General features: G+C 44.1%; 1 protein-coding gene across 3 annotated transcripts in view; it reads right to left on the reverse strand.

The window, feature by feature from the left end:
* The window catches only part of LOC134340374 (unconventional myosin-Ib-like), an 86,628-nt gene that overhangs the window by 14,947 nt on the left and 61,319 nt on the right, over window positions 1–10,362 (reverse strand). For 2 of the 3 annotated variants that reach the window (XM_063037550.1, XM_063037551.1), the window contains exons 19-22: window positions 6,468–6,561; window positions 5,913–6,062; window positions 5,412–5,480; window positions 4,262–4,348 (exon numbers count right to left, since the gene is read on the reverse strand). In XM_063037550.1, the coding sequence (XP_062893620.1) occupies window positions 4,262–4,348; window positions 5,412–5,480; window positions 5,913–6,062; window positions 6,468–6,561 (400 nt within the window). The remainder of the gene's footprint in view (window positions 1–4,261; window positions 4,349–5,411; window positions 5,481–5,912; window positions 6,063–6,467; window positions 6,562–10,362) is intronic. The other variant, XM_063037553.1, reaches the window with a different exon arrangement.

Consider the following 10,362-nt stretch of genomic DNA (forward strand, 5'->3'; position numbering starts at 1 on the left):
AGCCTCTGACTGCAACAGTAAGAGACTGAAGATGTCCCTGAACACTCCCACCAGTTGGTTGGCACAGATTTTCAGACCCCTACCACGTACACCATCAGGACCTGCGGGCTGTGAGGGTTCACCCTCTTGGAAGATGTTCTGACGTCGGCCTCTAAGACAGAGATCACAGAGTCACCAGATGCTGCAGTGAACTGCATTGATGTAGTTTTATTCTCCCTTTCAAAGCATTGAGCTCATCTGGGAGTGAAGCATAACTGCCATTCATGATGTTAGCTTTCACTTTGGCAGGGTTTGCAGGGCATTATTTCCTATAGAGCTGATGTGCACTTGATTCCGTCTCTAACCTTCAATTGGAAATGATTTTTCACTCTTAAGATATCATTCCATTGGTTGTTCCTGGACTACTTATATACAGTACTGTGGAAAAGTCTTAGGCACATACAGTTATACAGTATATAGCGAGGGAATCCAGGTAAAAGTTGAAGAATGAACTTAGAAGAACTAAAAGGGGACCAAGCACATCCTTCCCTCCCCCCCCCACTTTCTGCTTTCCGCAGGAATCACTCCCTACGCAACTCCCTTGTCCGTTCGTTCCCCCCATCCCTCCTCACCAATCTTCCTCCTGGCACTTATCCGTGTAAGCGGAACAAGTGCTACACATGCCCTTACACTTCCTCCCTTACCACCATTCAGGGCCCCAAACAGTCCTTCCAGGTGAGGTGACACTTCACCTGTGAGTCGGCTGGGGTGATGTACTGCGTCCGGTGCTCCCAGTGTGGCCTTCTATATATTGGTGAGACCCAACGCAGATTGGGAGGCTGTTTCGCTGAACACCTACGCTCTGTCCACCAGAGAAAGCAGGATCTCCCAGTGGCCACACATTTTAATTCCATATCCCATTCCCATCTGACATGTCTATCCACAGCCTCCTCTACTGTCAAGATGAAGCCACACTCAGGTTGGAAGAACAACACCTTATACTCCGTCTGGGTAGCCTCCAACCTGATGGCATGAACTTTGATTTCTCTAACTTCCATTAATGCTCCTCCTCCCCTTCTGACCCCATCCCTAATTTTTAATATTTTTTTCTCTCCTTCCCTCTCAAAATAACTCCTTGCCTGCTCACCATCTTCCTCTGGGCTCCCCTCCCCCTTTCTTTCTCCCTGGGCCTCCCATCCCATGATCCTCCCCCTTCTCCAGCCTTGTATCCCTTTTGCCAATCAACTTTCCAGCTCTTAGCTCCATCCCTCCCCCTCCTGTCTTCCCCTATCATTTCGGCCCTCCCCACCCTTTCAAATCTACCTCTTTTTTCCGTTAGTCCTGACGAAGGGTCTTGACCCGAAACGTCAACTGTGCTTCTTCCTGTAGATGCTGCCTGGCCTGCTGCGTTCAACCAGCATTTTGTGTGTGTTGCTTGAGAAAGCCTTGGTGAATAGGATGAAGGAAAACTCCAAAGTGTTCTACACGTATGTGAAGAACAGGAGGATGGCCAGAGTGAGGGTAGGACTGATCTGGGATAGCAGAGGAAACATGTGCCTGGAGTCGGAGGAGACGGGAAACCCCTAATGAATACGTTGCTTCAGTATTCACCAGTAACAGGGACCTTGACGTTTGTGAGGACAGTGTAAAGCAGGCTGATATGCTGGAACATGTCAGCATTGAAAGAGGATGAGCTGGAACTTTTGAAAAAGATTAGAATGGATAAGTTCCCAAGGCCAGATGGTAGATACCCCAGTTTACTATGGGAAGTGAGGGAACAGATCTTTGGTGAACACCTTTATGTCCTCTCTGGCCACAGGAGTAATGCCTGATGATTGGAGGGTGGCAGATGTTATTCTTTTGTTCAAGAAAGGGAGTCGGGATAATGGTCAGAGTCATGGAAAAGTACAGCATAGAAATGAGCCCTTTGTCCCATCCATTCCGTGCCAAACCATTTAATCTGCCTATTCCCAACCAACCTGCACTGGGACCACAGCCCTCCACACCCCTACCACCCACGTACCTACCCAAACTTCTCTTAAACATTGAAATTGAGCTCGCATGAATCCTAGATAGGCAAATGATGAAAGAAAAATGGAGGGCTACGGGAGAGGGAAGGGTTAGATTGATCTTGGAGTACATCGTGGTCCGAAAGGCCTGTACTGTGCTGCAATGCTCCATGTTCTTAAAGCAAAAACTACTGGAAATACTCAGTAGGTCAGGCAGCATCTGTGGAAAATGAAACAGTTCATGCCTCAAGTCGAAGAGTCTTTGACCTGAAACCTTTCTCCTTCCACAAATGCCAAGTTTGAAATTCCACAAATTTTGCTTTCCTGACCTGCTGAGTATTCCCAGTATTTTAAGACCATAAGACATAGGAGCAGAATTAGGCCATTCGGTCCATCGAGTCTGCTCCACCATTCAATCATGGCTGATTTATTGTCCCTCTCAACCCCATTCTCCTGCCTTCTCTCTGTAACCTTTGACACCCTTACTAATAAAGAACCTATCAACCTCTGCTTTAAATATACCAAAAGACTTGGCCTCCACAGCCATCTGTGGCAATGACTTCCACAGATTCACCACCCTCTGGCTAAAGAAATTCCTCCTCATCTCTATTTTAAAGAGATGTCTTCTCTTTTCTGGCAAAACAATGATCCCCTAAATAGAGTTCAATGTCAGGAAGTTTGAGTTCATCCACAACAAATTACAATACCTTTTGACTTGTAAGGAGCTACCAAGTGTGAAAATGCAAAGGAATTTAGTGTTCATGTACACAAATTACTAAAAACTAATGGACAGGTACAAAAGGCAATCAAAAAGGTTAATGAATACCAGCTCCAGGACACAGGGGAACGTGCCCCTGATCTGTACAGTACTACAATGGGATCTTTTACATCAAATTGAGAGGCCAGATCCTGCCTTTGATTTAAAGGCAGCAGCTCTGACGGCGTATCATCAATGGGTGCTCTGCATCGTCAGTGTGCATAGTGCACTCAAAGTTCAAAGTACATTTATTATCAAAGTACATATATGTCACCATATACAACTCTGAGATTCATTTTCCTGTGGGCATTCGCAGTAAATCCAAGAAACACAAAAGAATCAATGATAGATTGCACCCAACAGGACAGACAAACACACTAACCTAGCAAGTACAAAAAGAAAGAAAAAATAAATAAATAAGCAATAAATACTGAGAACATGAGATGGAGTCCTTGAAAGTGAGTTCACCAATGATGGGGTGAATGAAATTGAGCGAAGTTATCCCCACTGGTTCAAGAGCCTGATGGTAAAAACTGTTGCTGAACCTGCTGGTGTGGGTTCTGAGGCTCCTGTACCTTCTTCCTGATGGCAGCAGCGAGAAGAGAGCACGGCCTGGATTGTGGGGGTCCTTGATGATGGATGCTGCTTTCTTGCGTCGGTGCTCTGTGTAGGTGTGGTCAATAACGGAGAGGTCTTCACCCATCATGGACTGAGCCATATCCACTACTTTTTGTAGGAATTTCCATTCAAGGGCATTGGTGTTTCCATACCAGACTGTGATACAGGCAGTAAATATACTCTCCACCACTCATCTATGGAAGTTAGTCTAAGTTTTAGATAATATGCCGAATCCTTGAAAACTCCCAAGGAGGTAGAGGCACTGCCATGTTTTCTTTGTAATTGTACTTACATGCTGTGAAATGATAACACTGAGGAATTTAAAGTTGCTGAGGACTGGTTCATAGACCTCCAGTTTCCTCCTCCTGAAGTCAATAATCAGCTCCTTGGTCTTACTGACATTGAGTTTTTTTTAAAAAAGTGTACCAGACAATCAGCCGTTCTTGGCCTGGCACGTGGTATCAGGATTAACCGGGTCACGTTATGAACGTTCCTGACTCGACCTTTGTACCTGGCTAGCTCGACACTCAACCCGGCACGGATAAAGAAAGCGTGCTCGGGGGTGGCCAGACCTGGATTTGAACTCAGGAACCTTCGCTCTGGAGTCCGGCGCTGATCTCACTGTGCCACCAGCCGGCCGTGAGTGAGAGGCTGTTGTTGTGGCACCACTCAGCCAGATTTTCAATCTCCCTCCTGAATACTGATGTAGATCTCTGGAGTATGTGGAGGGTGAAGGTGTGAGACAAGCATGGTGAAACATTACAATTTGCATTAACCCTACAGAATGATATTGAAAGTTCAATGGGTAACACAGTTGTGCTTCAGCTTCTTAGCACCGTGAAAGCGGAACAATGTTGATTTCCCAGGAGGCTGCATTCTGGATTCTTTGCTTTGTTACCTGGTAACCTCGCCAGGCAGCTGCAATGACGGTGACTGCCCGAGCATAACTTTTCTCCTCTTTCATCTGTCTCTGGAGTTTGCGAACCTGGGAATAAAGAATGTAAACTTGCCAAATATCACAAGTTAGGAACAAATAAATCAATATCTAAACGTATTGCAGCTTTAACATGGTTGAACAGTACAAGGTGCTTTACACCCCAGGAGTGTAGATCACAGCAAATTTTGAAGCCAAAAAACAATGGGAATTTGAGGTCAGGTGACCGATAACTTGGCCATAGAGGAGTTTCTACAAAAGCAGAAAGTTTCAGGGAGGGTATTTGAGAATTTGGGTCCATGGCAGCTCAAGGTCTGTTCACCAGTGTTGGAGTGTGACAGTTTTGCTGGGAGAGTCAACGAGAGGCCAGAAGTGCATGAGTGTAGAGATGTTGGAGAAGGAACAGTAGAGAGGCAAGGCCATGGAAGGATTTGAATACAAGGACGGGAATTATTTAGGTCTTCAACTGTGGGTAATATAAATATATTAGCATTTTTAAAAGTCTCATCTCTATTCAGTCGTTGAAACACTTTAAAAGAAATGGTCTTAAAGGAAAAGGAGGATGATAGAAAGGTAACTGATGGTTGTAAATTGTTCCAGCTGATAAACTGTTCTTACAGATCTGTTACAGAGCCCCTTTTGAGGAGATTAGTTTTGCTTTCACTCAGTGCTAAATGTTAATATCTGTGCACACACGACCCTTTAATCCAAATCACTTTCCTGTCAGCTGTACTTGCTACGTTGATGATACGACATGATTCTCAGTAAGCAGAAGTAACTCAGGATTAATTACATCTGTGTTCGAACCACCCGAGCGTGCTCCTCGATGTAGCTTGGATGGTGAGCCCTGCATTTAGTGTGGCACTGAACAATTGGACTCCACAATCACCTGATTTGGTCTCTGACTATTAACAGCTCTGGGAGAAGGATCAATGCAGCTGAGGTCCTTAAGGTTGTCCAGAGATGTGAGTTAAAAAAAAAACATGACAAGCTTTTCATTAACCAGAGTGCAATACTAGAAAATAACAGATATAAGGGTGAGTATCTGTGTGAGTGGTAACACCCATAACTTGTCTGAGTTTTGATGCATGTTGAATCCTTCAAAACAACTCACCTTCCAGCCCCTGGTGTAGGCTTGAAATACGATGGCAGCTTTCTTCATATCTCTGTATTTCTTTTGTTGCTGTGTGAGAATAAGAAAGATACGGTGTCAGAAATCTCATAAGTGCACATTAATAAACCTAGAACTAAGTTTGTTTTCAGTAATTTTGCGCTCTCTCGCCCTCTCTGGAGTGCTACTGACCCACTCACCACCCTTACAGTCAAATGGCTATTTTTCATATCTGACCCCAGTTGAAGGCTCGTAGCCAGTAAACTTTGACGATAAACAGAGAGAAAAAGAATCCCCATTACTGCCACTAATCTCTGATAACAACCTCACTTCATTAGCAAATCCAACATTTACACTCAGCCCCTAAAATAAAAAATGGAAGAGGGAACACAGTCACTTTGCCACTGTAGGTGGTTCATGTTTGGGTCGGAAAGGCCTTTAGCCTTTCCACATGAACACTGGAATGTTCTTCAAATTCTGGTGCTGGGGAAGACCTGGGCTTACGTTATATCTCCTGAACCACGAAGCGATGATGATCTGGCTTTTTTTCATCAGGAGGAAGCGTATTCGGCATTTCCAGCCACGATAAGTCTTCTGAATCAAGGTAGCCAGGAATCCCATTTGAATCCGCCGTCGCTCCTCCATGTCAAAGAGCTGCACGGAAAAGAAAGAAGTAAACGGGGGTGGATTGGGAGAGGGAAGGGAATTGCCAGCAGGTGATAACCTTTCACTAATGTTATTATGCATTCATCAGAAATAAAATCAAAGCAAAAGAGGCTGGTTCTCAGTGTTGCTTTCCTATGAAGGCAAATTAGTTCTTACTTTGTCTTTGCTTCAGTTTCCTCTCCTTCCCCAACAATGGATGTGGGGTTTTACTGTATATCGTGTGAGGGCATTCCTGTAAATGACCAATTATTTCCCCAATATACTGCCTATAATCAGTGCATCAAAATCTCTCTTAAGGAGGAATTATGAGACTCTTCTCCTGAGTCAACACACCAGAATCTCTTTCCAAACACTTTGGATGAAGTAACAAATGCCTCAGTGCCAAATACTCACGGTCTGTGGATTTCTGATAAAGATCTTTGTCCGTCCAAAAGTGTATTCCTCTTGGGGTATATTTAATTCATTCAAAAGCGTCTTTATGCCATCTCTTAAAGAAGAACATAAATTAATGAATAAATATAACTTTTTATTCTCTTTGTGGTACATGTGGCAACATATTTCATAACAAGATTTGAAGGGTCACCTATTTGGTTAGCAAGACATAATGTATGGTAATCATAGAGTACAACAGGCCCTTCAGCCCATCTAGTTCATGCCAACCCGGTCATCTGTCTAATTCCATCTACCTGCACCAGATCATATCCCTCCATACCGCTCTCATCCATGTAGTTGTCCAAACTTCTCTTAAATGTTACAATTGAACCCACATCTATCACTTCCGCTGGCAGCTTGTTCCGCACTTGCACCAACGTCTGAGTGAAGAGGTTTCCCCTCATATTCTCCTTAAATATTTTACCTTTCACCTAAGGCCTCTAGTTCTAGCCTCATCTAACCTGAGGGAAAAATGGCCACAATCATCACCCTAACTTTTGACAAGGTTCCACACAGAAGGTTAGTTAGGAAGGTTCAATCGTTGGGTATTAATATTGAAGTAGTAAAATGGATTCAGCAGTGGCTGGATGGGAGACGCCAGAGAGTGGTGGTGGATAACTGTTTGTCAGATTGGAGGCTGGTGATTAGTGGTGTGCCTCAGGGATCTGTACTGGGTCCAATGTTGTTTGTCATATACATTAATGATCTGGATGATGGGGTGGTAAATTGTCATAGTCATAGCCATACGTTTTTGATCCCGGGGGAAATTGGTTTTCGTTACAGTTGCACCATAAATAAATAGTAATAAAACCATAAATAGTTAAATAGTAATATGTAAATTATGCCAGGAAATAAGTCCAGGACCAGCCTATTGGCTCAGGGTGTCTGACCCTCCAAGGGAGGAGTTGTAAAGTTTGATGGCCACAGGCAGGAATGACTTCCTATGACGCTCTGTGCTGCATCTCGGTGGAATGAGTCTCTGGCTGAATGTACTCCTGTGCCCAACCAGTACATTATGTAGTGGGTAGTGGATGGGAGACATTGTCCAAGATGGCATGCAACTTGGACAGCATCCTCTTTTCAGACACCACCGTCAGAGAGTCCAGTTCCATCCCCACAACATCACTGGCCTTACAAATGAGTTTGTTGCTTCTGTTGGTGTCTGCTACCCTCAGCCTTCTGCCCCAGCACACAACAGCAAACATGATAGCACTGGCCACCACAGACTCGTAGAACATCCTCAGCATCGTCCAGCAGATGTTAAAGGACCTCAGTCTCCTCAGGAAATAGAGACGGCTCTGACCCTTCTTGTAGACAGCCTCAGTGTTCCTTGATCAGTCTAGTTTATTGTCAATTCGTATCCCCAGGTATTTGTAATCCTCCACCATGTCCACACTGACCCCCTGGATGGAAACAGGGATCACCAGTACTTTAGCTCTCCTCAGGTCTACCACCAGCTCCTTAGTCTTTTTCACATTAAGCTGCAGATAATTCTGCTCACATCATGTGACAAAGTTTCCTACCATAGCCCTGTACTCAGCCTCATCTCCCTTGCTGATGCATCCAACTATGGCAGAGTCATCCGAAAACTTCTGAAGATGACAAGACTCTGTGCAGTAGCTGAAGTCCGAGGTGTAAATGGTGAAGAGAAAGGGAGACAAGACAGTAGGTATGCAGATGATACTAAGATAGGTGGAGTTGCGGATAATGAAGTAGGTTTTCAAAGCTTGCAGAGAGATTTAGGCCAGTTAGAAGAGTGGGCTGAAAGATGGCAGATGGAGTTTAATGCTGCTAAATGTGAGGTGCTACACTTTGGTAGGACTAATCAAAATAGGACATACATGGTAAATGGTAGGGCATTGAAGAATGCAGTAGAACAGAGGGATCTAGGAATAATGGTGCATAGTTCTCCAAAGGTGGAATCTCATGTGGATAGGGTGGTGAAGAAAGCTTTTGGTATGCTGCCCTTTATAAATCAGAGCATTGAGTATAGGAGTTGGGATGTAATGTTGAAATTGTACAAGGCATTGGTGAGGCCAAATTTGGAGTATTGTGTACAGTTCTGGTCACCGAATTATAGGAAAGATGTCAACAAAATAGAAAGAGTACAGAGAAGATTTACTAGAATGTTACCTGGGTTTCACCACCTAAGTTACAGAGAAAGGTTGAACAAGTTAGGTCTTTATTCTTTGGAATGTAGAAGGTTGAGGGGGGACTTGATAGAGGTATTTAAAATTATGAGGGGGATAGATAGAGTTGATGTGGATAGGCTTTTTTCATTGAGAGTGGGGGAGATTCAAACAAGAGGACATGAGTTGAGAGTTAAAGGGCAAAAGTTTAGGGGTAACATGAGGGGGAACTTCTTTACTCAGAGAGTGGTAGCTGTGTGGAATGAGCTTCCAGCAGAAGTGGTTGAGGCAGGTTCGATGTTGTCGTTTAAAGTTAAATTGGATAGATATATGGACAGGAAAGGAATGGAGGGTTATGGGCTGAGTGCAGGTCAGTGGGACTAGGTGAGAGTAAGAGTTCGGCATGGACTAGAAGGGCCGAGATGGCCTGTTTCTGTGCTGTAATTGTTATATGGTTATATGGTTATCTATACCCCTCATAATTTTGCATACCTCTAAGATCTCCCCTCATTCTCCTGCACTCCAGGCAATAAAGTCATAACCTACTCAACCTTTCCCTATAACTCATGTACTCAAGTCCTGACAAGATCCTTGTAAATTTTCTTTGGACTCTCTCAAGCTTCTGACCAGAGCTGTACACACTACTCTACATTAACCGTTATCAACTTCAACATAACATTCCAACTCCTGTACACAATGCCTTGATTTATGAAGGCCAATGGGCCAAAAGCTCTATTTATTACCCTATCAACCTACAATGCCACTTACAAGAATTTATGGATCTGTGTTCTCAGGACCTTTAGTTCTATGACACACCTCAGGGACCAGCTTTCACTGTGTAAGTTCTATCCTGGTTTGCCTTGCTAAAGTGCAACATCTCACACTTGTCTGCATTAAATTCCATCTGCTATTCTTCGACCCATTTTTCCCAGCTGGTCTAGATCATGCTACAAGCTTAGGTAGCCTTCTTCACTGGCCACTACACCCCTAATCTTGGGGTCATCCACAAATTTGCTGATCCAGTTCACCATATCATCGTTGATATTGATGAACAAACAACAATGGACCAAGCACCGATCCCTGTGGCACTCCACTAGTCACAGGCCTCTAATCAGAGTGACTGCCATACACTGCTACCCTCCGGCTTCTCCCACTAAGCCAATTTCGGATGCAATTGGCTACCTCATCCTGAATGCCAAGCAACTTAACCCTTTGGACCAGCCCTTGTCAAAGGCCCTACTAAAATGCATGTAGACAGCATCTACCACTTTTTATTCAATCCGCTCAAAAAAATCTGTAAGACTGCTTAGACATGACTTACCATGCACAAAGCCATGCTGCCTATCTCTAATCAGTCCTTGTCTATCCAAATACTTATATATCCTGTACCTCCCATTAATTTACCTATTACTAACATCAGGCTCACTGGCTACTGGCTTATAATTTCCCGGCTTCTTCTTACAGACTTTCTTGAACAATGGAACAACATTAGCTATCCTCCAGTATTCTGGTCCCTCACCTGTGCTTGAGGATATTGTGACTATCTCTGCCAGGACCACTACAATTGCTGCACTAGCCTCCTACAAGGTCTGAGGGGATGCCTTGTCAGGCCCTGTGGATTTATCCACCTTAATTTCCCTCAAGACAGCAAGCACCTGCTAATTCATAATCGGGATATGGTCCATGACCTCACTACTCTTTTGTCTCAGTTCTATAGTCTCTGTGTC

This window comes from Mobula hypostoma, chromosome X1 (assembly GCF_963921235.1).
Source record: "Mobula hypostoma chromosome X1, sMobHyp1.1, whole genome shotgun sequence".
In the NCBI taxonomy this organism is placed as follows: domain Eukaryota; kingdom Metazoa; phylum Chordata; class Chondrichthyes; order Myliobatiformes; family Myliobatidae; genus Mobula; species Mobula hypostoma.